This window comes from Pongo abelii, chromosome 3 (assembly GCF_028885655.2).
Source record: "Pongo abelii isolate AG06213 chromosome 3, NHGRI_mPonAbe1-v2.0_pri, whole genome shotgun sequence".
NCBI lineage: Eukaryota > Metazoa > Chordata > Mammalia > Primates > Hominidae > Pongo > Pongo abelii.
Window position 1 is genome coordinate 112,501,017 of NC_071988.2, and position 26,845 is coordinate 112,527,861.

A 26,845-nucleotide genomic window follows, 5' to 3' on the forward strand; every position below is an offset into this window, starting at 1 on the left:
TGTCTATTTTAGAATCAATGCTCATGAAAGTCCTTTGACACAAGAAATTTAAACTGAGATTTGAAGGGCAAAGGGATAACCCTATCACCTTGGGAAGGTTGTGGGGAGAGATTAAAAGAAGGGAACAGCTGGTACAGAATCTCTTGAGTAGAAAAGATTCAGAAACCCATTGAATGCCATTTAGAATTTATTGTATATAATCATATATAATTTACCATTTTAAATGTGTTGTTCTCAATTTATAATATAGAGTCAGGCTTTCTTAAGTAAACCTTTTTTAATTTTTTTTTTTCCGAGAAATGGTCTTGCTCTGTCACCTGGGCTGGAGTGCAGTGGCGTGATCTCAGCTCACTACAAGCTCCGCCTCCCGAGTTCACGCCATTCTCCTGCCTCAGCCTCCCAAGTAGCTGGAATTACAGGTGCCCGCCACCACACCTGGATAAATTTTTTGTATTTTTAGTAGAGATGGGGTTTCACCATGTTGACCAGACTGTTTAGAACTCTTAACCTTGTGATCTGCCTGCCTTGGCCTCCCAAAGTGCTGGGATTACAGGCATGAGTGCCCAGCACCTTCTTTAATTTTAAAAAATTATGTTAAAACTAAATCATTACTCTCGGTATTGTGCTACTTCTAATCCATCCTCTTTATTTTAGTTGAACTCAGTTTATATTTCTAAACATTGCAAGTTAGTTTAGTTTTCATCCTGAAATAACCATTATCTTGATAGAATGGGGGATACTGTCCTGTCAAGAATTGTGCTCTGTGGCAGGGGTCCCTAACCCCCAGGCCACAGACCATACTTGTCCATGGCCTGTTAAGAACCAGGCTGCCCAGCTGGAGATGACCAGTAGGCAAATGAGCATTACTGCCTGACATCTGCCTCCTGTGAGATCAGTGGCTGCATTAGATTCTTATGGGAGCAGAAACCCTGTTGTGAACAGTGCATGCAAGGGATCTTGGTTGGGCACTCCTTCTGAGAATCTAATGCCTGATGATCTGAGGTTGAAAAATTTCATCCCAAAACCATCCTCACCCCCAGTGGTGGAAAAAATGCCTTCCACAAAACCGGTTCCAGGTGCCAAAAAGGTTGGGAACTGCCGCTCTACAAGACAGTCTGCTATTAACAATTTTAAAAAATAAAGTCTTTGTCACTGATTATTGTTTAGCATTTAATAGAAAAACATGATGTCACACTTTCTGTGGTGTTGTAGATAGTGTGATAAGAAAATGCTGACTCTTAAAATTATAGAAGAAATATTAGATTTTTGTTGGCTTAAGTTTAATAAGAATAAATAAATTTATATGGTCTCCAAAGTGAACACTACTTATATTACTTATGGATCTAAATTAATATAGTACAAATTTAGTAAAACTATTTAGATACATGGATGATTAGAAAAGTAAATATTTCATTCATTTTGCAAATATTTAAGTACTTATTTAGAACCTAGCATCATGCACCAAGCACGGTTTGAGCAACTGGTATAATTTAGAAACATAAAAACAAAGATCCCTATTTTTGAGGTACTTTTATTCTAACATGGAAAGATGATAACACACAATAATAAATTTATACAGTATGTTTAAATGTTTTAAGGGTGCCAGAAGTGAAGTAGGCAGAAGATTGTAATATTAAATAGAATGGTAAAAGTAGTGCTCACTGAGAAGGTGAGATACAAACAAAGACTTGAGAAGCCGTGGGAGTTGGCAATGCAGATATCTAGGTGAAGAGAGTTCCAGGCAGGATGAACATCTGGTCCAAAGGCCTATGGTGGAAGAATGCTTGGCATGTTAAGAACTATCAAGAGAGTCATAATGTTGCAATGGATTGATGGGTTTGGTGTATAGAGAGACGGGGACAGACATAATAGACAGACAGATTCATATGCAAATAATCATAATCTAGCTATTAATACTCTCTTTCTACCTATTTGAGTGCATTCTCTCTTTTTATGATCTACAGTACACATATGAAACGTAGCTTACTAGATAGATTGATTCAATAAGCTTAGTATCTCATCGAATAGTTTTTCAAATAGCAAAATAATTGCCTTATGATGTGACATGTCACACATTAAGTGCTAGTCCAGTTCTTACATATTTAAATTCACGGTTAGACTGTTTACCACCATGATTGCATGCTGAATCAACAGGCCTTTCATTGACAATATTTAGAGTTACTAGTTTTCTGAAAGGATGTCTTTAACTTCCTATTTAAGGATTAGATTACCAATCAGAAATTGTTAGAAATAATACCCCATAAAGTCTATATTGGTGATTAGTCTCATATCCGAACTGGAAAACACCATCACAAACAACCACTCAGGTATGAGCATCAGACATGCTATAAGTAATCTAGTTTCAGGATAAACTCTACTGTATGAAACCTCATAAAATATGATGACCCAAGTCCCTGGAGCAGAAGGAATTTAACTTATGCAATGTGCCAAGATGAGAACTGCTAGAAAACTGGGGGGATGGAAGTGCTAATCTAGTTTAATATTTTAGTTAGCCTAAAGCAACAATAATCACAGACACACTCTATGAAATGTTATTTGTGCCCATACAGTAGCATTAATTTTCTTTTAATCTTTGTCTGCCTCAGGAAATATTTCAATTGAATTTCACATTTTTTCCCAAGGAATCAGGGCTTCTGGAATTCAATGTCATTTACTTAACTTTTTTTTCCCCACAGTTATTTTCAAATCTAAATGAATTCAAAACCAATCATTTATTATTTTGCATTTACTTCTTCAGTTGGTAAAAATGACATGGTTTAGATTGATCTCTTGAACATTAATATAGTTCTGGAATTAGGCTTACTCATTTAATAGGTTACTCAATCACTGATTTGCTAAACACATATCCAATTCATGTCAGTTAGTTATCTCAACACACATAAAAATAAAGTATTAGTTACTTTTGGAGGTAGTATGTGTAATAGTTCCAAAAGTAGCTCTGTAATGAGATACTCTGGGCTCAGTATTCAACTCTGCTTTCTTTGATCTGTATATCCTTAGGAAAGTTAATTAACCTCTCCTTCCCTCAATTTTTCTGTGGCAAAATGGGGATTAGTAATGGTAACATATTGTAATTGTGAGGTATAAAAAAAGTATATAAAATGATATAAAAATAATCCATGTAACGTATATTGCATAATGCCTGGCACCTAGTCAGACTCAAAATGTAAATATTTCTGTTACATACATATGTGTATATTTAGAAGTATCCTGTGGTATGGTTACAATATTGCTTAAGATAATAAGTGAGAATTTTCCATTTTTACAAAGACAGAACCTGAAAAGTGAAGAATGGTTAAGTGCCTGAAAATAATGACATATATTCTTTTTTTAAATGGGACAAAGCTTCCAGTGAATGGCTTATTACAGTATAGACTTTCAAAGATGAATAGGATTAATTTAGAAAGGAGGGAAGAAAAAATATAGTTTGATAAATTTTGACATTTGGCTGTTCTTTGTATTTCAATAGATTTTAGCCCAAATTATGATAAACTCCATAAAATTTTCAAACATGTGCTTTAGAAATCCCTCTGTGACTTAAATTTCAACATAGCCTAGGGGGAGAATATTTTTTCAATAAATGGCTAAAAAAGAGATAAAAGAATTACAAATATTTAAACTATGTTTATTAACTTAAAAGGAAGACTGGATTTATGTGTAAGAATGAATTAGTGCAGTTTCTAAGTAGGTTAAGTTGCCTTAGGAAACGTTCTGTGTTTCTAAGTCAATTCTGTAAACCTATGACACTCCTCAATATCATCACTTACAAAACAAATCCTAAGTAAGACTAACATTAGAAGTCCATATATGCAACAAAATATTTTTATCAACAATATAGTTGGAAATTGAAACTGAATTAAAAATTTACACAACAAACTGATAGAGTAAAATACAGATACGTAAGTTAAAAAAATCAGAAATTAGGGAACCTTAAATAAGTCTGACAATAGGTGTGTAAGCTGTGTTCAAAGTTTTTGGAATTTTTTAACTTCTTGAGTAGTTTAATTAGTTTCACTGAGAGGCCATACAAGATAGAAAGACACAGAGTAAGAACCTGTAAAAGGACCAATATACCTGTCTTAAAATTAAAACATAATACAGATACTAGATTTTACCACTCTGCAGAGATCATCCATTACAACTCTCTATATCCTCCTCCCGATAATCATCAATTTTTTACCAGGCAAGCAAAGACCCAGAGACTTAAACAATATCCTTATCCTCCAACAATGTGTTTCTGTCATTAATATGATGCTGCCATATAATAAATGTGGCAGAGAAAAGCAAGCAGGCCAGAAGTGTTTTACGACTCTCGTCGTTCTTTGGGCCACATGCTGTAGCTGCAACGTGAAACAAACAATAGCAAGAACTAATAAGGAGTTGCATTTTATTTTGTCTAAAGAGATCAGTTCAAAAACAAAACAGAATAACTGGCAGATCATTTTCATTTCAGCCCAATGGGGGAAGAACTATTTTACAATATAACATGTAATAAGGCTAGGGTCAGAATTAAATTAATCCAGGTAAAACATTTGGAATGGTGCTTGGTACATAGAGAACACTCAACAAATATTAGTTATTTTTATAACTGTAATAGTAATGAGTCTTTTATTTAGATAATGCCAGTAAGGGCAGCAACATCTTATGCCACTAACATCAGTGCATGTTGCAGTTAACGATGGAGTAGGCACTGTGCTGTGTTTTATAAAGATTCTTTCATTTATACTATAAATTATTTCATTTTTATAGCTGTGGAACCTGGCCCATGAAATGGTTGAGGAATGCTCTAGAAGTTATACAGTTTTTAAGACTATGATTTATGATAGAACTGCTGAAACAATTTGTTTAAACAAAGATAATTCTGGATTAGGGACCCAGTGGCCAGAGTTCGAGTCCCCAAACTGCCACTTATAAATTAAGTTCCCTGGCTACAAGCCTCCTCATCTATAAAATGAAGAGGTTGAGCTACAGTTATTTAAAGTTCCTTCTAGCTCTTTCCTGTGCCTTCACAGCTAAAGCTAAATGTTAAAAAGTCACACAGTTACTTGAAGCCTTTTAAAAATTAATTATTATTTTATCTAGTTAAATCATGGCTACTTTCTACATTTTAAGAAAAACTATCACAATGAAGTCTCTGCAGTTCTAGAAATAAAATATTTATTCCATCTGTCCAATCTATATTTTTTCAATCAGAAAAAATAAATCAACCAAATCTAGGGATATTAGATAGTGATTTCTGCCTTTTTGTTTACAGGGAAGCAGGGGAAATCCTTATGACACGATAGAAGTTTTGGAAGGGTTTCTAATCATTATGAAGGGGTAGATCTCTTCCCGCATCTCCCTGTGTACCTTAGACAAAGTGGGTCTATATGCCAGCACAGTTACCAGGGCTGTTCATGCAGATACTAGAATGCAAGAAAAATTTCGTAGGAAGTTCTATTTTTTTTTTTTTTCCAGTTAATAGCCTTTCTCCCTTACTGCCGTACTAAACCATCTTAATTTAGCACACCGCAGAACATTTGCTTTAGGGTAATTTTTTTCCTACCTACAATTTATAACATTTTGGTTTTGTCTCATGTGATTAATTTTGATCAATGCAGAGATTTCATATTCTATAGTGAGAAATATGTATACTGAGGGAAATGAATTTTTTCCAACCACATCCCCCAGAGTATTTTTAAATATGCTTTGCTCAAGACATGCTAGGTAAATATTACATTTATATGGTTGAAGAATAACAAAGTGGATTTTAAATCAATTAAAATTCTGTGAATCTTACATTAATATTAAGAATCAACCCATATGCATGCATATATATGAATAATTTGACTGTTCGTGTGTACATCAAGTCTTTTGAAGAGTCGGACAAATTGTCTTAGTGAATAGAACTAAAACATATTCTTCTTTCTGAAGTATTTTAATATGTGTTTTAGTGGAAATTATATAAAAGTATAAAAATGCAAAGGTTTTTTTATTGTGTGGTATATATAAGTGAACACAAATAAAGGTGCTTGGGTTATTTTAGATTAATGCTTATTTTGAAAGTATCCCTTGTGCTAAACGTTATTTCTTGGTTAGTTGGGGTGATATTACAGTATGATTTTTTTAAAGCAAATCAACCAAATTACTGTCAGTAAGAGTCAGTAAAAATCAAGATTGTGCCTGTTTCCTAGCAGAGGTTGTAAGTCACAGTTGATACTTCCCTAACAGTTTTCCACATTCAAGCCACCTGACCTTCCAACTTGAAGATAGTCTTGCTCTAGTACTCAGAGTAATTTCTGCTATCAGTTAAAGCTTGGCATCTCCCAGATCATAGAATTAATGAATCTCAATATACCTTACTTCTCCTTTGAAACACAACCTTGTCTAAAGCCCTAGTATCATATGGAAAATCCTCTTAAGCCATTATTTTTTGCCCACACAGCTCTCAAATTCTTGTCATCAGATATACTGCTTCAGGTTTTCAACCTGAATCTTGGTCTGTCAATAATCTAGGGCCTAAATTACTACCAAGCTTTTTACATTGTTTATACAGTACATCTTATCTACTCTGGGAAGCTTGCCTTTCAGTCCATATTCCAACCATGCAGTTGTGTTTTTTTTTTTTTTTTTCACTAAATGCTTATTCCGAGCTCCTTTTAATCACTGTGTTGCTTTGAAGAATCATGGTGACTCATACATGAGTTTCATGTTACAATAAATTTGTATTGAAAAGTATGTAATACATTAAACATTTTGACTGATGGAAGTTTAAAGCAATTTGACTAAGGATGAAAGGATGAACTTGGTATTGAGGCTCTTAAAATATTGGTTTAAGTTTTATTTTATACTTACTAGATCTGGAACTTAGTCACATAATTTAAATTTTGTAAACTTCAATTTCCTCCTTTGAAAAAATAAGCTAAAATAATATTTACCTTGATTTCTGTTTCTATTCATGAAGGAGTTACATCTGTAAGACTTGTCTTCCAGCTTTCATTGCTGGAAAACTGGACTAAATATATAGAAAGGCTATGATCTTCAAGAGAAGGGAAACAAATGAAGAGATCATTCCAACACTGGAATTTCTGACTGGAGGCAATTTTTAGACCATGGTACATGGTACACGGAGGAACAGCCTAAACATAACTTCATGGTATTCAAATTTTGTAGTTGAGGAGATAAGTTCTGAGTTTAGAGAGAACAAAGGAGCTAGAATTTGTGGGGCAGATTACCAGAAAGGAGGGAAATACACAAAGAGCTCTAGAAATCTGCATAGGGCCTCTCCAGAATATTTGTTTGAATAGCAATCTACACATACATAATGTGAAATTCCACATGACCAGGCAAAGAACAACTGCTAGAAAAGAATAATTAGAGTGAACTGTCAGTAGAATTCCCAGGGGTCTCACAGGTCTGGGAATCTTTTGATTTCCCGTCAGCCAGAATAGGGAGCCCCCATTAAATACAGAGAGTATTCAGTAGAGAGCACAGAGGGACCAAGCCTTAGGAACAGGGATAAATTAACACTAAAGACTACTCCAGACTCACCCTAAAAAATGTTTAATGCAAGCCTCAGAGGAATCAGTATCAGTCACAGGTAACTTAACTGTCTGCCAGGAGCAATTCTACATCTAAATCAAAACACCTAAATGTAACACTAAATAAAATAAAATTTATAATATCTGGCAACCAATAAAAAATTACTGGACATGAGAAAAAATAGTAAAATGTGACTCAGATCAGGAGAAAATTCAGTCAATAGAAACAAACCTGGAAATGACAGAAAATGAAGTTAACAGAAAAAGTTTAAAACACTATTGCACAGTGTGAATGACGCAGAAGACGGGTGATTTCTGCATTTCCAACTGAGGTACCAGGTTCATCTCACTGGGGCTTGCCAGACAAGTGGGTGCAGCCCACAGAGCAGGGTGGAGCATCACCTCACCTGGGAAGCACAAGAGGCCAGAGAATTACCTTTCCTAGTAAAAGGAAGCCCTGACAGAGGGCACCAGGAAAATCGGGACACTTCCACCCTAATACTGCACCTTTCTAACGGTCTTAGCAAACAGCACACCAGGAGATAATATCCCGCTCCTGGCTCAGAGGGCCCCACGGCCACAGAGCCTCGCTAATTGCTAGCACAGCAGTCTGACATAGAACTGCAAGGTGGCAGCGAGGCTGCGGGAGGGGCATCTGCCATTGCTGAGGCTTGAGTAGGTAAACAAAGCAGCCAGGGAAGCTCGAACTGGGTGGAGCCCACCACAGCTCAAAGAGGCCTGCCTGCCTCTGTAGACTCCACCTCTAGGGGCAGGGCATAGCCGAACAAAAGGCAGCAGAAACTTCTACAGACTTAAATGTCCCTGTCTGACAGCTTTGAAGAGAGTAGTGGTTCTCCCAGCACGGAGTTTGAGATCTGAGAACAGACAGACTGCCTCCTCAAGTGGGTTCCTGACCACCTAGTAGCCTAAATAGGAGACACCTCCCAGTAGGGGCCTACTGACACCTCATAAGGCTGGGTGCCCCTCTGAGACGAAGCTTCCAGAGGAAGGATTAGGCAGCAACATTTGCTGTTCTGCAGCCTCCGCTGGTGATACCCAGGCAAACAAGGTCTGGAGTGGACTTCCAGCAAACTCCAACAGACCTGCAGCTGAAGGTCCTGACTGTTAGAAGGAAAAGTAACAAACAGAAAGGACATCTACACAAAAACCCCATCTGTACGTCACCATCATCAAAGACCAAAGGTAGATAAAACCACAAAGATGTGGAGAAACCAGAGCAGAAAAGCTGAAAATTCTAAAAATCAAAAGCCTCTTCTCCTCCAAAGGAATGCAGCTCCTCGCCAGCAATGGAACAAAGCTGGACAGAGAATGACTTTGATGAGTCGAGAGAAGAAGGCTTCAGAAGACTGGTAATAACAAACTTCTCCGAACTAAAGGAGGATGTATGAACCCATCGCAAGAAGCTAAAAACCATGAAAAAAGAGTAAACAAATGGCAAACTAGAAAAATCAGTGTAGAGAAGTCCTTAAATGATCTGATGGAGCTGAAAACCATGGCACAAGAACTACGTGACGAATGCACAAGCTTCAATAGCATATTTGATCAAATGGAAGAAAGGGTATCAGTGATTGAAGATTGAATGAATGAAATGAAGTGAGAAGAGAAGTTTAGAGAAAAAAGAGTAAAAAGAAACGAACAAACCCTCCAAGAAATATGGGACTATGTGAGAAGACCAAATCTACATCTGATTGGTGTATCTGAAAGTGATGGGGAGAATGGAACCAAGTTGGAAAACACTCTTCGGGATATCATCCAGGAGAACTTACCCAACATAGCGAGGCAGGCCAACATTCAAATTCAGGAAATACAGAGAATGCCACAAAGATACTCCTCAAGAAGAGCAAATCCAAGACACATAATTGTCAGATTCACCAAAGTTGAAACAAAGGAAAAAATGTTAAGGGCAGCCAGAGAGAAAGGTCGGATTACCCACAAAGGGAAGCCCATCAGACTAACAGCAGATCTCTCAGCAGAAACTCTACACACCAGAAGAGAGTGGGGATCAATATTCAACATTCTTAAAGAAAAGAATTTTCAACCTAGAATTTCATATTCAGCCAAACTAAGCTTCATAAGGGGAGGAGAAATAAAATCTTTTAGACAAGCAAATGCTGAGAGATTTTGTCACCACCAGGCCTGCCTTACAAGAGCTCCTGAAGGAAGCACTAAACACGGGAAAGAACATCTGGTACCAGCCACTGCAAAAACATGCCAAATAAGACCATTAATACTAGGAAGAAATTGCATCAACTAATGAGCAAAATAACCAGCTAACATCATAATGACAGGATCAAATTCACACATAACAATATGAGCCTTAAATGTAAATGGGCTAAATGCTCCAATTAAAAGACACAGACTGGCAAATTGGATAGAGTCAAGACCCATCAGTGTGCTGTATTCAGGAGACCCATCTCACATGCAGAGACATATATAGGCTCAAAATAAAGGGATACAGGAAGATTAACCAAGCAAATGGAAAACAAAACAAAGCAGGGGTTGCAATCCTAGTCTCTGATAAAACAGACTTTAAACCAACAAAGATCAAAAGAGACAAAGAAGACCATTACATAATGGTAAAGGGATCAATTCAACAAGAAGAGCTAACTATCTTAAATTTATAGGCACCCAATACAGGAGCACCCAGATTCATAAAGCAAACCTTGAGAGACCTAAAAAGAGACTTAGACTCCCACACAATAATAATGGCAGACTTTAACACCCCCCTGTCAACATTACACAGATCAACAAGACAGAAAGTTAATAAGGATATCCAGGAATTTAACTCAGCTCTGCACCAAGCAGACCTCTTAGACATCTACAGAACTCTCCACGCCAAAACAATAGAACATACATTGTTCTAAGCACCACATCACACTTATTCTAAAATTGACCACATAGTCAGAATTAAAGCATTCCTCAGCAAATGTAAAAGAGCAGAAATTATAACAAACTGTCTGTCAGACCAGAGGGCAATCAAACTAGAACTCAGGATTAAGAAACTCACTCAAAACCACTCAACTACATGGAAACTGAACAACCTGCTCCTGAATGACTACTGGGTACATAACGAAATGAAGGCAGAAATAAACATGCTCTTTGAAACCAATGAGAACAAAGACACAACATACCAGAACCCCTGGGACACATTTAAAGCAGTGTGTAGAGGGAAATTTATAGCACTAAATGCCCATAAGAGAAAGCAGGAGAGATCTAAAATTGACACCCTAACATCACAATTAAAAGAACTAGAAAGCAAGAGCAAACACATTCAAAAGCTAGCAGAAGGCAAGAAATAACTAAGAGCAGAACTGAAGGAGATAGAGACACAAAAAGCCCTTCAAAAAATCAATGAATCCTGGAGCTGGTTTTTTGAAAAGATCAACAAAATTGATAGACCACTAGCAAGACTAACAATAAGATAAAAGAGAAGAATCAAATAGATACAATAAAAAATGATAAAGGGGATATCACCACCAATCCCACAGAAATACAAACTACCGTCAGAGAATACTATAAATACTTCTACGCAAGTAAACCAGAAAATCTAGAAGAAATGGATACATTCCTGGACACATACACCCTCCCAAGACTAAAGCAGGAAGAAGTTGAATCCCAATAACAGTTTCTGAAATTGAGGCAATAATTAATAGCCTACCAACCAAAAAAAGTCCAGGACCAGACAGATTCACAGCCAAATTCTAACAGAGTTACAAAGAGAAGCTTGTTCCATTCCTTCTGAAATTATTCCAATCAATAGAAAAAGAGGGATCCTCCCTAATTCATTTTATGAGGCCAACATCATCCTGATACCAAAGCCTGGCAGAGACACAACAAAAAAAGGGAATTTTAGACCAATATCCCTGATGAACATGGATGAAAAAATCCTCAATAAAATACTGGAAAACCTAATTAGGCAGCAAATCAAAAAGCTTATCCACCACGATCAAGTTGGCTTCATCCCTGGGATGCAAGGCTGGTTCAACATATGCAAATTGATAAATGTAATCCATCATGTAAACAGAACCAAAGACAAAAACCACATGATTGTCTCAATAGATGCAGAAAAGACCTTTGATGAATAAAATTCAACAGCTCTTCATGCTAAAAACTCTCAATAAACTAATATTGATGGGAGGTATCTCAAAATAATAAGAGCTATTTATGACAAACCCACAGCCAATATCATACTGAATGGGCAAAAATTGGAAGCATTCCCTTTGCAAACTGGCACAAAACAGGGATGCCCTCTCTCACCACTCCTATTCAACATAGTGTTGGAAGTTCTGGCCAGGGCAATCAGGCAAGAGAAAGAAATAAAGGGTATTCAATTAGGAAAAGAGGAAGTCAAATTGTCCCTGTTTGCAGATGACATGATTGTGTATTTAGAAAACCCCATCGTCTGAGCCCAAAATCTCCTTAAGCTGATAAGCAACTTCAGCAAAGTCTCAGGATACAAAATCAATGTGCAAAAATCACAAGCATTCCTCTACACCGATAAGAGACAAACAGAGAGCCAAATCATGAGTAAACTCCCATTCACAATTGCTACAAAGAGAATAAAATACCTAGGAATCCAACTTACAAGGGATGTGAAGGACATCTTCAAGGAGAACTACAAACTACTGCTCAGCGAAATAAAAGAGGACACAAACAAATGGAAGAACATTCCATGGTCATGGATAGGAAGAATCAATATCATGAAAATGGCCATACTGCCCAAGGTAATTTATAGATTCAGTGCCATCCCCATCAAGCTACCAATGACTTTCTTCACAGAATTGGAAAAAAACTACTTTAAAGTTCATATGGAACCAAAAAAGAGCCTGCATTGCCAAGACAATCCTAAGCCAAAAGAACAAAGTTGGAGGCATCACGCTACCTGACTTCAAACTATACTACAAGGCTACAGTAACCAAAACAGCATGGTACTGGTACCAAAACAGAGATATAAACCAATGGAACAGAATAGAGCCCTTGGAAATAATACCACACATCTACAACCATCTGATCTTTGACAAACCTGATAAAACAAGAAATGGGGAAAGGATTCCCTATTTAATAAATGATGCTGGGAAAACTGGTTAGCCATATGGAGAAAGCTGAAACTGGATCCCTTCCTTACACCTTATACAAAAATTAATTCAAGATGGATTAAAGACTTAAATGTCAGACTTAAAACCATTAAAACCCTAGAAGAAAACCTAGGCAATACCATTCAGGCCATAGGCATGGGCAAGGCCTTCGTGACTAAAACACCAAAAGCAACAGCAACAGAAGCCAAAATTGACAAATGGGATCTAATTAAACTAAAGAGCTTCTGCATAGCAAAAGAAACTACCATCAGAGTGAATAGGCAACCTACAGAATGGGAGAAAATTTTTACAATCTACTGATCTGACAAAGGGCTAATATCCAGAATCTATAAAGAACTTAAACAAATTTACAAGAAAAAATCAAACAACCCCATCAAAAAGTGGGCAAAGGATATGAACAGACACTTCTCAAGACATTTATGCAGCCAACAGAAACATGAAAAAATGCTCATCATCACTGGTCATCAGAGAAATGCAAATCAAAACCACAATGAGATACCATCTCACACCAGTTAGAATGATGATGATTAAAAAGTCAGGAAACTACAGATGCTGGAGAGGATGTGGAGAAATAGGAACACTTCTACACTATTAGTGGGACTGTAAACTAGTTCAACCATTGTGGAAGACAGTGTGGCGATTCCTCAAGGATCTAGAACTAGGAGTAGCATTTGACCCAGCCAACCCATTCATTACTGGGCATATACTCAAAATATTATAAATCATACTGCTATAAAGACACATGCACACGTACGTTTATTGTGGCACTATTCACAATAACAAAGACTTGGAACCAACCCAAATGTCCATCAATGATAGACTAGATTAAGAAAATGTGGCACATATATACCATGGAATACTATGCAGCCATAAAAAAGGATGAGTTCATGTCCATGTACCTACATGGATGAAGCTGGAAACCATCATTCTGAGCAAACTTTCACAAGGACAGAAAACCGAACACCTCATGTTCTCACTCATAGGTGGGAATTGAACAATAAGAACACACAGACACAGGGTGGGGAACATCACACACAGGGTCCTGCCAGGGAGTTGGTGTGGCGAGGGATAGCATTAGGAGATACACCTAATGTAAATGGTGAGTTAATGGGTGCAGCACACCAACATGGCACATGTATACATATGTAACAAATCTGCATGTTGTGCACATGTACCCTAGAACTTAACGTAAAATAAAGTAAAATAAAATAAAAACAAAAAACTATTACAAATAAAAATGTCAAGGATTTAATGAGAAGTATAAAGAGAAGTATAATATGAGAGAAATAGTAAAATAATATCAAAATTAAACTAGAAATGAAAACTAAGATAGCTGAAATAAAAATTTCACTGAATGGGATTAAAAGCAGATAAGACACTGCAGAAGAAAAGATCAATGAACTTGAAGGTGTAACAATAGAAAACATACAAATACCAAGAGAAAAGGAGGTTTTACAAAAGTAAACAGTGTCAGTGATTTTGGTGACAATAACAAGTCATTTAACATATAATTTGAGTTCCAGAATTAGATAGTAGGAAAATTGAGGGTCATAAAAACTGTTAAAGATGTAAGGCCAATGTTTTCCCCACAAGCTTTATGAAAACAATACTCCTATCATCTCGGTTCACTGCAACCTCTGCCTTCTGGGTTCAAGCTATTCTCCTGCCTCAGCCTCCCGAGTAGCTGGGATTACGGGCACCCGCCACCACACTCAGCTAATTTTTTTGTATTTTTAGTAGATACAGGGTTTCCCTATTTGGCCAGGCTGGTCTCGAGCTCCTGACCTCAAGTGATCCACCTGCCTGTGCCTCCCAAAGTGTTGAGATTACAGGCATGAGCCACCATACCCAGACTCAAATTGATCTTATATTTAACTAATTATATATGTGTAATAATGATAAAAATGAGAGGAGGCAGAAGAGAAGAAAAGACAGTAATTACTATTTTGGGATATACTGTGCCTGGTCCTTTGCTAAATGCTATTACATATAATATCTCATTCAGTCTTCCTAGCAAATATATTTGATAGCTACTATATTTATTATCATTTTTCAATCACAAAAGATGAAATTGATAGATATTATGTAATTTGTTAAAGGGCATAGAGAAGAAAGTGACAAACCAGAGATTTAAAATTATGTCAGTCTGAATTCAAAAGCATCCCATTATAGTATCTCCCAGATGCAAAAATCTATAAGCATGAATATTACTTCAGAATTTACTTTTAGATAAACTTTAAATTTAAGAAATGTTCTAATTTTTTGTTTTATATTCTTTGTCACATATAATTTAGCCTCTTCAAACTGTGTTCTATAAATTTAGATAATTTTCTATAATCAGAAAACAGGCTACCACCTATATAGAAAAATAAATGGTGTGCCATGTTGATCCTAGAACATTTTCTAGGGTCAAGAGAGTAGTAAAGCTACTGTTTAAAATAAAATGGTTTAGTTAATATGTATGTTCATGTGTTTTTATCTAAATAATCAAGAAATGATGAGGAAGAGATAACATGTTTGAAAAAACCCTGAAAATTTTTTAAACATAAATGCTGTAGCCAAATGAAAAAAAAGTTGTCCTGTAACTATGAAATACTTAACTACAATATTGCACTCCCAGCATTATTATTGTTGCTACTTAATGGAATAACAACAGTAATAATATCTTCTTAAATTCAAATTCCTAAATATAAAGCTAGAAACATAATAGGTCTAGTGCATCTTTACTACAGGACACTTTTTTTTTTTACCTTATACATTGATAGTGCAATGTATGTGATAAATGAGTTGGTAATGCAAATATATAATTATTATTATGTGCTATTCAAATTTTCATCAAAAATAGAGAAATACTTTGACTTTAATCAAAATTCTTAATGGTAGTGCGAACATTTTTAAATTTGTGTTCTCCAAAGCATTGTTAAATAATTTATCAGATTAGAGCAAAAGTAATTGCAGTTTTTGCCATTACTTTTAATGACAAAATTGACTTGCTAAGAAAAAGAATAACTCTTTCTTCTCTTAATTAAGTATAGTGCTTATTGGGAACTTAAAGTGGATCCTTCTTTTATATTGTGGAAAGCAGGTATGCTAATAGAAGACAGAGAAAGCCCTTTGACAGGAAATAAAATCCTGAATATTTTATAGATAATCAGCAGTACTGCAAGGGCTTCTGCTGTCTTTTATCAATCTGACTTTATGTTTGGGCACTGAGATCTGCCGGTAGGTGAACTAGAGTGGGAGCTTACCATCATAGAATATACTGTACATACTAGTTCAAGTTTAAACAACATCTTTGGTTTCAACAAAGGGTAGGCAATCATTGCTTAAAATAGATGTATTAACATTTTATTTTTACTTATGATGTAGGGATCAGCAGGAAATGTATTGGGACTACATTTGAAGACTTACTTAGTTACACACACATAGACACATACACACATGAGATAGTCTTCTATATTCAGATCTTCTTTGTTACGAATAAGCGAATTATTTCCTTTATTTCAAAATTTTTGCACTAGTATGAATTATTATTTACTTCTTCCTTGCCAATAATAATATACTTTACTTTTCTTTTTCAGGGTCTAAACTTGAAAAGACTAGAGACAGTACAAGGAGGGAGAGAGGTAAGAATGTTTAAAGAGGGATGGGGAAAAGAGGAAACATGGCTATGGTGTTGCAGTGATGTGGTGATGGTGATTGATGATAATTATGTTGATAATGGAAATGGAGATGCATTGAAGAGAATGTTGTATGCATATGGCTCCGTTCATTCTGCCAAAGCATATTTTACATGTTTATGTAAATGTGTTATTTGTGCTTGTTCCTCTGAAGCTAAAGAAAATGTTTCTCTGATTAGGCAAGCATTGTTTCTGTTATAATGGATTTCTGTAGCAGCAGGTCCTTTCACAGGGGGCAGAAACATTACAATGCAATTTTTAAAACTGTGACTTACTGAGAAATTAGCAAAATTCTAACAATGCAAATATTTTATGACATTTGGGAGTCTTCATTTTCCTGTCAAAGGCTTTTGGCATATGCTACTAGGTTGGTATGCATTATTAGAGAGTATGAAGTTGCTCTGGTAAAGCTAGTAATTTTAAAACTAACTGAATGTGAAGACTTAACATCACTTAATTTTTTTTCCCTGCTAAATATATAAATGCTGTACTTTGTGATTCAGGTTGCTGGGAGGTGTGGGAAGGGTGGAATATTTAATTCAGTAAATCAAAACATTCTCACTGCACAAAAAAAATCATTTTGGGTGATACTTATATTGCAATTTTTGTACAAAAGTGAAGGTATTTTGTTCTATACAAATGAGGAAAAAATCTTACTGTCCTCTCCATTTGTAGCTTCCTTTCTATATAAACAGATTTCTTCCCTATAGTGGTGTTTGCTAGCTTTCCTTTATGTTTTAATTCCAGTTGCATGATTTTAGTATTTGACATTTTAGTTCCCAGTGAATTTGTCATTTAAGGTCTCATTCCATTTTCTCAGCTATTTTCCATCCAGAAAAATCTATTTTTATTTAGGAACACATAAAGTTGGTTCACATTGATGGAAGAGCTAGATGAGGTGAAACATAGATAAATCTTTAGATATTTTTCATGTTGTAGGAGAGCAAGATGATAAGAATATGGTCATCAGTATGACTGGGGAAAAAAATGCACTTCATAAGGAAGATCTCAGAACCTTTTACAGCTTTGTGAGAGTGACTGCTTTCATTCAGATGTAACCAAAATAGATCTACTTATAGAAAGAACTAAACTGATCACCTCCTAAAGTGAAAGTTTTCATCTGAGCAGTACTGCTACAATTTATCTCTGCTGATTTAGTGCCTTTAGGGACATACAAATGGAGCTACTCAGCTTCTCCTTGCTGCTTCCTAGTCTAATAGCAACTGTGTGTCAAAAGAAGGAAAACTGAAATCCATATATCCATACAATGGCTTTGCTAAATGGTGGCAAAATTCTGCGTTTGTTTTACTAAGATTTTTATAGTTTTTAATGTTATTTTTAAATGCATAATGATTGGGTTTTATTGAAAGAATGGCTCTTAAGTCATATTGCTTATTTTTCTAATGTCCTTTGATTTTATTTTTATTATAAGTGTATTTATAAGTAAAGAACATGGCGAAAATGTGTTTAAATTAATTTTAGAAGTATATTGTTCTCAAAACTATTTTGTGATTTCTGTGAAGGTCAAAATTGTAATAATTTACAATTTAATGTATACATCTCCATAGAAGGGACAACACTGATTTTGGCCTTCTCCCTCAGGGTAGTGGAATAATTGTAAAAAGCTAAGATCATCAAATTAACCATAATCCAGTAATGTCTTCTCCACTTGACATCTCTAATTCATGACCAGAAAGTGAAGGTCAACTATTAAAATTCAAAACAACTACTTAACTTCCACTTGAGGCAGCACTGGGCTACTTAGGCATATTTCTATTCAATGTAATTACTTACCTTAACTTTCCCTGTGACTAAGAGGCCTAGTATGTTCTGAGATAAGAAACTTCAGGGAGGTATAAGACAATTAGGTGAAGTATGTTGTAAAAACTGTTCTTTTCAAGTCTCAATGGTAGATGACCTGTAAACAAAGAGTACAATTGCTATGTTAAGGACCTTGTGATCTCACTTGCTTAAGAAATGGGATGTGTATGTATCTAACTTCCATTTGTTATGTTCTAGGATGTGTGTGCGTAACAAGATGTACAATGTAATTCTGATTATGTTAAAATGTGAGGGTTTAGAAAACTCTTACTCCAAATGATTTCTTAGAATTTCTCATTGTAGTGCTATTATGATTGATAAATGACAATAATTGCTTATTATGATGAATTAATTTCTTAGTTCAAATGACAGCTATTCCCAATGGGTGTTGATGGATGCAATATCAAGGGCTTATTACCAAATATTTATAAGAAGATTTAAGAAGTGTCATTTAAAATGTTCTATTTACTTATTGAAGTAATGAAAACAGAGTATTCATAGGAAATGAAGTAGACAGTAATATGCCATTTAGCTAAGTGGTAAATACCATTAAAAAACAAATTGCCAGACAGGAAGGCTAGATTTGAAACTATATGCTGTATAAAAATATAAATTAAGGAGAAGTGATTAAAATGTAAATTACTTTTCTGAAGGAAATAGAGATAGGTAACACCTAAATTGCTAAATTGTGAAATATATGAAAATAGTTATTAGCTGTATAAAATAACTCCAGTTATATTGGTATTTTTATACATGCATATTGTGTATACAATTTGAGGGGGCTGATTATAATAGATAATAAAAAGCTTGTTTAAAAAGGGAGATTAGTAAATGCTATACAAAATGTGATTGTTTAACAGATATTTCTAACTGATTATAAACAATTTTCTTGCATCCAGTGGGATTTTGCAACTCATAGAAAAACCTCAGTGAAATTCACTGGGTAAGACACATAGATAAGTCATTTTTTTTCATTAAGTGTGGATAATACTAAGTTACTGTAATTTTTCTTAAAAGACTTTAAAATACCTTTGTTATTTTAGGTAGTTTTTTTATTTTCCAAAGGCCAGTTTTTGTTTAAGTATTAAAGCTTCTATGTGTGCCTGTAGCAGGACGAGCCATGGACAAAACCCCACAGACACCGAGATAGTGAAGGAAGTAGCTTTTAATCAGCTGGAAGCATCAGCAGACTAGCATCTTAAAATCCAAGCTTATTGAGTGCACAATTTCTGTCCCTTTTGAGGGCTCATAACACTAAAGATTTTACACGAAAGGGTCATGATTGATTGAACAATCTAGGCGGTATGTGACAAGGGCTGCAAGCACCAACAATCAGAGTGAAACAGAACAGAATGAGAAGCTTCACAGTGTCCTTCCATACAATGTCTGGAATCTGTGGATAACATCGGTTGCTAGGTCATGGGTTGAATTTTAACTATCAGGCTAAGGTCAGGCAGGCCCAGGCCTAGTTTTGGGTCTGGTGCCTGGCTCTAGGCTGCCTGCCTTTGGTTTCACTTCCTTGTTTCTTCTTAAAGCAGGTACTGAGTATAAAACAATGTAGAACAATATGGGGGGGATCTCTTTCTCTCTTCTCTCATTTCCCCCCTTTGAGACTCTCACTCATTTTATTAGTGGGAGTTCTCACTTTCATTTTCACTACTTATGTCTTCCTGTGCAATAGATTGATAGCGATTCATATAATATACTTGGGCTGAAGCTTTCTGGTGAACTAAGGTAGTGATGAAGCTTTTTATCATTTGAAGAAGTACAGGTAGCAAACAAGGGAGTAGTAAGCAGGTTTCTATTACTATTATAACTCCTATGATAAGAGTTTTAAATCCTCCTATTGCTGGGAACCAATTTCCAAACATGGCCCCAGGATGAAATCCATGCCACACTTGCACAGGTACATGTGCCAGTTTTGTTATATCTTTAAATATGTCTTCAACTACCTGCCCTTGATCATCTATGTGGAAACAGCAATTAGTAAGGTTAAATTTTCCACAAACTCCTCCTTCAGCTGCTAGCAAGTGGTTGAGAACTAGTCTATTTTGGTAGATAGTATTCCTTATCTGAGTCTCTTGCTGGGCAAGAACAGTCAAGGCTTGACAGGTTTTATTAGTAATAATTTCTAAAACAGCTTGCAACCATATGATTCAGTTGAGCATGAAGATGGGGGTCCGATATCCCCATGAGCCATCTTGTGCCCAAGTGGTGGGCCCACAGTATTGTATAATTCTTTCAGGGGGCCATTCATCATCTTTCCAGTTAACTATGGCTATGCTTCATTTTTCACGGGAAGCATAGACAGGGAATCCTAGGAGTTTGTCTGTTTTTATGGGCAGTAGGAAGAAAGGTGGTTTAATAATGCCAATTACACAGCTACCTGTCCACTGATCAGGTGGCTTAGCATAGGCTCTATGTCCACATATCCAGTATAACCTGATGGGGGCAGTCCAGTGCCAGTGGAATTCTGGGTGGGCCCAAACAGTCTGCAATTTTGGAAATTTACTGAATGGATTTCTTTCTGTGTAATTGGAACTCCACCATGTAACTGTTTTTGTGGTACCATTGTACAGTTTTTGTCTAAGACACTTAAGCCATCCTACAGGATGAGTGAATTCTTTTCCTTCTCTAGCTATGCAATATTGTCCAATAATTGAGGCTTTTAGAACTCAGAAATTGTCAGGGTGGTTCTTTTGGGCTGGGAATTCATCAGGAACTGGGTCTGTAGGAACTAATTCTTCCCATGGCCATTGATCTCCTGTTACAGTTCCTCCACAAACGTAACATGAAGTGACTTTTAGACACTGAGCTACATGCTTGGCTAATTGCAAAAACAAATTTCTAGTTTTTCCTGCAATTTCAGGTACTGGCACATTTAGTTCATCATAGAAAGTCTGAAATACTGGCTCTGGAGAGCATTTTCAAATCTCTCCTTTTATTAAAATATTTACCTTAGAGTCTAGTCCTTTTCCATCAATGCCTGGAGATACGTATTCTCCTTTTCTCCATTTTGGGTCCAAGGGGTTTGTGATTACTAATTCTTAAAGGTTGCAGCTTCCACTCATGCAGGAGGGGCTTCCTTTCCCTTTTTGGAGCCAAACAGGATCTTTTTCATCCTTTTCCCAAGTGGCCCAAATGACACATGACCAGTACCCACATTTTTTTCCACACAGTCCTAATTCATGTCAGATGTACTTATTTTCGGTCATGTAGCATTTTTCCAAATTAAAAGAGCCACATCCTGCTCCTAGCTTATTGCTATTAATGACAGCACAAGCATCAAATTATAAGATTATGTGTTTGGGCACCCCTTTTTCTTCTGTTCTGGCTAATACTTTACTTGTATCATTTATGAGTCCTCACTAGTCTTCAGTCCTTAATCTTATTTCAAAAACTGTGGAAATGGGAGGTTCAGAGGGGTCATAGCACACATCGGGCTGGTCACTTCCTGGATTACAGACTTTGTACTGAGTGTTATTATACAAACATGTTCCTTTTGGAATTACTAGGCATTCATAATAACTATAGAACAAAAAGATTGTCTTAACGTGTTGTCCTACCTCAGTGACCTGATGTATGCACTGAAAGCAGTCCTCTGTGTGGGAAGAAGCAGTGGAAGCTTTTACCACACAAGTCCATGTTATAAGGAAAATAAGTCCCACGACTATTTTCCTCATGCTTCAGCCATGCATAGACCAGCCAGCTTCCGGGTGTGACTGGAGCAGGGCCTGTCATCCTCCTCAGGGTTACTTTGCAGGGATTGTCTAGGCTTGGTTTGGCCTCCCAGGTTCCAGTGGCTGTGGGCTTTATGTGGCTGTGGTGAATCCAGGCTGGAATTCCTTCTACCTTCACAGCTGTGGGAGTGGTCAGGATAAAGGTCTGGGGTCCCTTCCACTGTGGCCGTAAGGGAGCTACATTCCAGTCCTTGATCCACACAGGGTCACCTGGAGAAAAAGGGTGAACTGCGGAGAATAAGCTGACTGGGCACCTCTCATTTACCCAAGTTGAGATTGTATGGGTAATTTTCCCCAAGGCCTGTAACTGTCTCTGCAATTCAATTTCACCCAACTCTTGGGGAGTACCCAGAAGTCCTCGCAGTATAGGAGGAGGCCTATGATAGAATATTTCATAAGGGGAGTATCCTGTTTTCTTAGAGGGGGTGCACCTAATTTTAAATAATACCATAGGAAGGGCCTGTATCCATTTTAATCCTGTCTCTTGACATACTTTCCCTAAACTATTTTTGATAGTCCGATTCATTCGCTCCACCTTTCCGGAACTGTGAGGTTGGTAGGTGGCATGTAGCTTCCAAGTGATTCCCAATACCTTTGCTGTCCTCTGTGCTAAGTCAGCCACAAATGCTGGCCCATTTTCTTAGCCAATACATAGAGGCAGTCCAAACCTAGGGATGAGATCTCGAAGAAGCACATGGGTTACTTCATGAGCTTTTTCAGTTCATGTTGGATAAGCCTCTACCCACCCAGAATAAGTACACACTAGAACCAGTAAATACTTGTTACCTCTGCATTTGGGCATCTCTGTGAAGTCCACTTGAAGATCTTCAAAGGGAGCTGCTCCATAGGCTTGTATGCCAGGAGGAACAGAGGGGCCTTGCTTTGCATTGTGCTGTCGACAGGTAACACATCCATCGCTGTGCTACTGTTTTAGCAAGAGCTGGCAAGTGTGAGATGTAGAAGCACTGGCTTAACAGCTTTTCAAGTGACTCCTGGGCTAAATGGGTAGTTTCATGTACAGCCAGCATGACTGCAGCTCCTAGCAGCTGTGGCACAGCTATTCTTCCATCTGGTAACTTTATCCACCCTTCTTTTATTGTTTGTCCTCCCTCTGCCTGAAGAAAGTCTTTTTCCTCTTTAGAATAAGTAGGCACCAGATCAGGTGTTTGAGGGAGTAGGGGGGTTATGACTGATGCCCGGTAAGGAGTAGATGCTGCTTTTCATGCCTCTGTGTCTGCTCGGGAGTTTCCTTGGCTCACTGAGGTGGAAGCTCGCTGGTGTCCCCTGCAATGCATGACTGCCACCTTTTGGGGTTTCCATACTGCCTCTAATAATTGCAGAATTTCTTGTTGATATTTTATGTCTTTTCACCCAGAATTTAACAGGCCTTTTTCTTTATATAATGCTCCATATACTTGAATGGTTAGAAAGGCATATCAAGAGTCAGTATAAATGTTTACAGTCTTACCTTCACTAAGTTCTAGAGCCCGAGTTAAAGCAATGAGTTCTTCCTTCTGGGCTGAAGTGCCCTGAGGCAATGGTTTGGCTTCAATAACATCATCCAAGGTTACCACCGCATATCCTGCGCATCTTTCTCCTCGTGGATTGATGAAGCTGCTCCCGTCCACGTATAACTCCCAGTCCACTGATGCCCATGGCTGGCCTCGAAGATCAAGTCTGCTAGAATAGACTGAGTCCAACACTTCCACACAGTTATGTTCGACAGGGCTGTCTGATACTGGGAGTAAGGTTGCAGGATTCAGAGCATTACAGACCTCAATGGTTATGCGGGGGTTTTCACATAACAAGCTTTGGTACTTGGTTAATCTAGCATTTGTTAGCCAATGGTGTCCTTTGGTATTTGTTAAAGTCACCACCACATGGGGGACCTTTATACGTAAGTTTTGCCCAAGGGTTAGCTTGTCTGCTTCTTGTGCTAACAGGGCTGTAGCTGCCAGGGCTCTCAGACATGGAGGCCAGCCTTTTGAAGCTCCATCTAGCTGTTTTGAGAGGTAGGCCACTGGTCTTGGCCAGGGCCCCACAGTTTGGGTTAAAACTCCAACTGCCATTTTTTCTCTTTCTGACACATAGAGTGTAAAGGGCTTTGTCAAATCTGGTAGTCCTAAGGCTGGGGCTGACATAAGTTTTTCCTTTAACTTGCAAAAGGCTTGCTGTTGCAGAGGTCCCCATTCAAAAGGCTCCCAATCGCCTCCCTTTGTAACCCCATACAAAGGTTTGGCTAGCACTGCAAAGTTTGGAATCCATAATCTGCAAAACCCCACAGATCCTAGAAATTCCCTTACTTGCCTTCTGGTTTTAGGTTCCGGTAAGCTGCAGATGACCTGCTTTCTTTCTGACCCCAGGCTGTGCTCCTCTTTCTGAATAGTGAATCCCAGGTAGCGTACCTGCTGTCTGCAGATCTGAGCTTTCTTCCTGGACACCTTATACTCACAGTCCTCCAGGTTTTGAAGCAGGGCATCCATCCCTTTTGCATACCCATCTGCCATGGAGTGTCCTAGCAGAAGATTGTCCACATACTGGAGCAAGACAAAGCCTAGGTCTTTAGCAGGAAACTTCTGGAGGTTTCGAGCCAATGCCTCCCCGAAGATGGTGGGGTAATTTTTAAACCCCTGGGGAAGCTGAGTCCAAGTGTACCAAGTAGTAACACCTGACCCCCGATCTTCCCACTGAAAGGCAAACAGCTTTTGGCTCTCAGGAGCTAGTCTGATGCTAAAGAAGGCATCCTTCAAGTCCAGACAAGTGAACCAGCTGTCCTCAGCTGGCAGCAATCCTAACAGTGTGTAAGGGTTAGGAACTGTTGGGTGCAGAGTCACTGTAGTTTGTTTAACCAAGCGTAAGTCCTGTACAGGTTGATAGTCCTTGGTCCCTGGCTTGGAGACAGGTAGGAGGGGGGTGTTCCATTGAGACTGGCAAGGAGCTATAATTCCAAAAGGTTTCAAGCATTTAAGATGAACCTGTATTCTTTCAAGAGCTTCTCTGGGAACCGGATACTGCTTTTGTCTAATTGGCTGAGCCCCAGGCTTAACTTCCATGAGCACTGGGGCTTGATTGATTGCCAGCCCTGGAGGATTGTCCTCCGCCCATACTAAGGGCCATCGCTTAGCTAAAGCTGGTTTTATCTCCTGACCTGGCTCGGTTAGAAAAAGTCTCCATTCTTCTTCTCAGGGGACTATAAGGGCCATGATAACTCCTGTTCCTGGTAACTTCAGTTGTAAAGAGCCCTGTTTTGTAAAGGAAATGGTGGCTCTTGGTTTACTAAGCAAGTCTCCCTAACAAAGGCAAGGGGCAGTCAGGTATATACAGAAACTGATGAGTCACTTTATGTTCTCCCACTGAGCAGGTCTGTGGTAGGCAGAAAACCTGCTTGGCGGAGACACCCATTGCTCCAATTATATCAATGGTTTTTTTTGATAAGAGGGCCACTGGGGTGGTTACTACTGAGTGTCTGGTACCAGTATCAACCAAAAACTTAATGTCCTTGCCCCCTATTGTCATCCTGACCATGGGCTCCTTGGGGGCATTTGAGCCCGGTCCCCTTCAGTCTAGTAGCCCTTTGGCCAGATTGAACAAAGTCCCTTCATCTTTATCTGTGGTCTTTTGCTCTGTATCACCTTGCTTCTCCTTTTGTTGGAGACACTTATCTTTCCAATGTCCTATTTCTTTACAGTAGGCACATTGGTTACACTGCAGATGTGAGTGATTGGACTGTGCATTCCTCCTGGAACCCTCCTTTCCCTGCCCTTTGGGGGGAATCCCTCTAATTGCTGCAGCCAGCAAATCAGCGTTCTGCCTGGCCTGGCATTCACCCTCCTTACGGCTTTCTGGGTGGCTTGTTACATCTCTATTTACAAATACTTGATTAGCTATCTCCTGTAACTGTGAGGTATTCATCTCTGCAAAACCAGCCTGTTTTTGCAATTTCCTCTGGATATCTTCCATGCTTTGGCTAACTAAGGCAATGTTAATCATATGCTGATTTTCAGGACTATCCGGATCAAAAGGAGTGTAAATACAATAGGCCTCACACAGTCTTTTATAGAATTGGGCTGGGCTTTCCTCCTTTCCTTGGATGACTTCAGAAACTTCATTTACATTGGTGGCCTTTTGAGCCCCTCTTTTCAGCCTTTCAATTAATGCCTCCCGGTATTGTTTTAACCTCTCCATATCTGGTCCTTCATTTGGATCCCATTGAGGGTCCGTTCCTGGCAGAACAATTCTTATGTATTCCTGAGGATTTTGGTAATTGGCTGGGACATGATCCTCTAGCCATTTAGTTGCCACCTGGAGCATCCTTCACCTTTCATCTGTGTTAAAGAGGTACATGAGTAGCTGGTGGTGAGCAGGCCAAGTAGGATTATGAGTCTGTATAATAGTTTGGAGCAAGTCAATTAGAGCTTCAGGCTTTTCAGTGTAAGATGGAATATTATTTTTCCAATTGAGGAGGTTAGCAGAGGTGAAAGGGTAATATACAAAGGCATGCCTTTCCACCGTATGTCCATCCTCATCTATCCCAGTATATTGCTGCTCTCTCAGGGGCATTTGGATTCCAGTATTGGGCTGTAAACGGGCTGCCAAGGGAGGAGTGTCTCCTGCAGCTTCACTTCCTTTCCTGTCTACTCTGGGTGGTCTAGGGGCTGTGGGCTTAGGAGTAGGGGGCCTTTCTGCTTGGTAAAGGTGGGGCACTGTTGGTGCCATCTCCTGCCACGAGTCTTCAGGCTCCGAATCAGACAGAACTTTAGGGGCTGGCTTCCCTCGGCAGGTGGAGTGAGAACCTTCCTTAACTAACTGTCCGTTTGCTACTAGTACTGCTGCTGCCTGTCCCCTTAACCACTAGGGGGATCTAAAACTAGCTGTAACTAGGAATCTATATGTGGGAACTGATCTGGGTGTCCTGGCTTGCCAGTTACTGTGTGCCATACCTTTGA

General features: G+C 38.1%; 1 protein-coding gene across 7 annotated transcripts in view; it reads left to right on the plus strand.

Moving 5' to 3' along the window:
• Positions 1 to 26,845, plus strand: part of CCSER1 (coiled-coil serine rich protein 1) — a 1,462,495-nt gene that overhangs the window by 932,838 nt on the left and 502,812 nt on the right. For all 7 annotated transcript variants that reach the window (XM_054554165.2, XM_054554167.2, XM_024246533.3 and 4 more), the window contains one exon: positions 16,240 to 16,284. In XM_054554165.2, the coding sequence (XP_054410140.1) occupies positions 16,240 to 16,284 (45 nt within the window). The remainder of the gene's footprint in view (positions 1 to 16,239; positions 16,285 to 26,845) is intronic.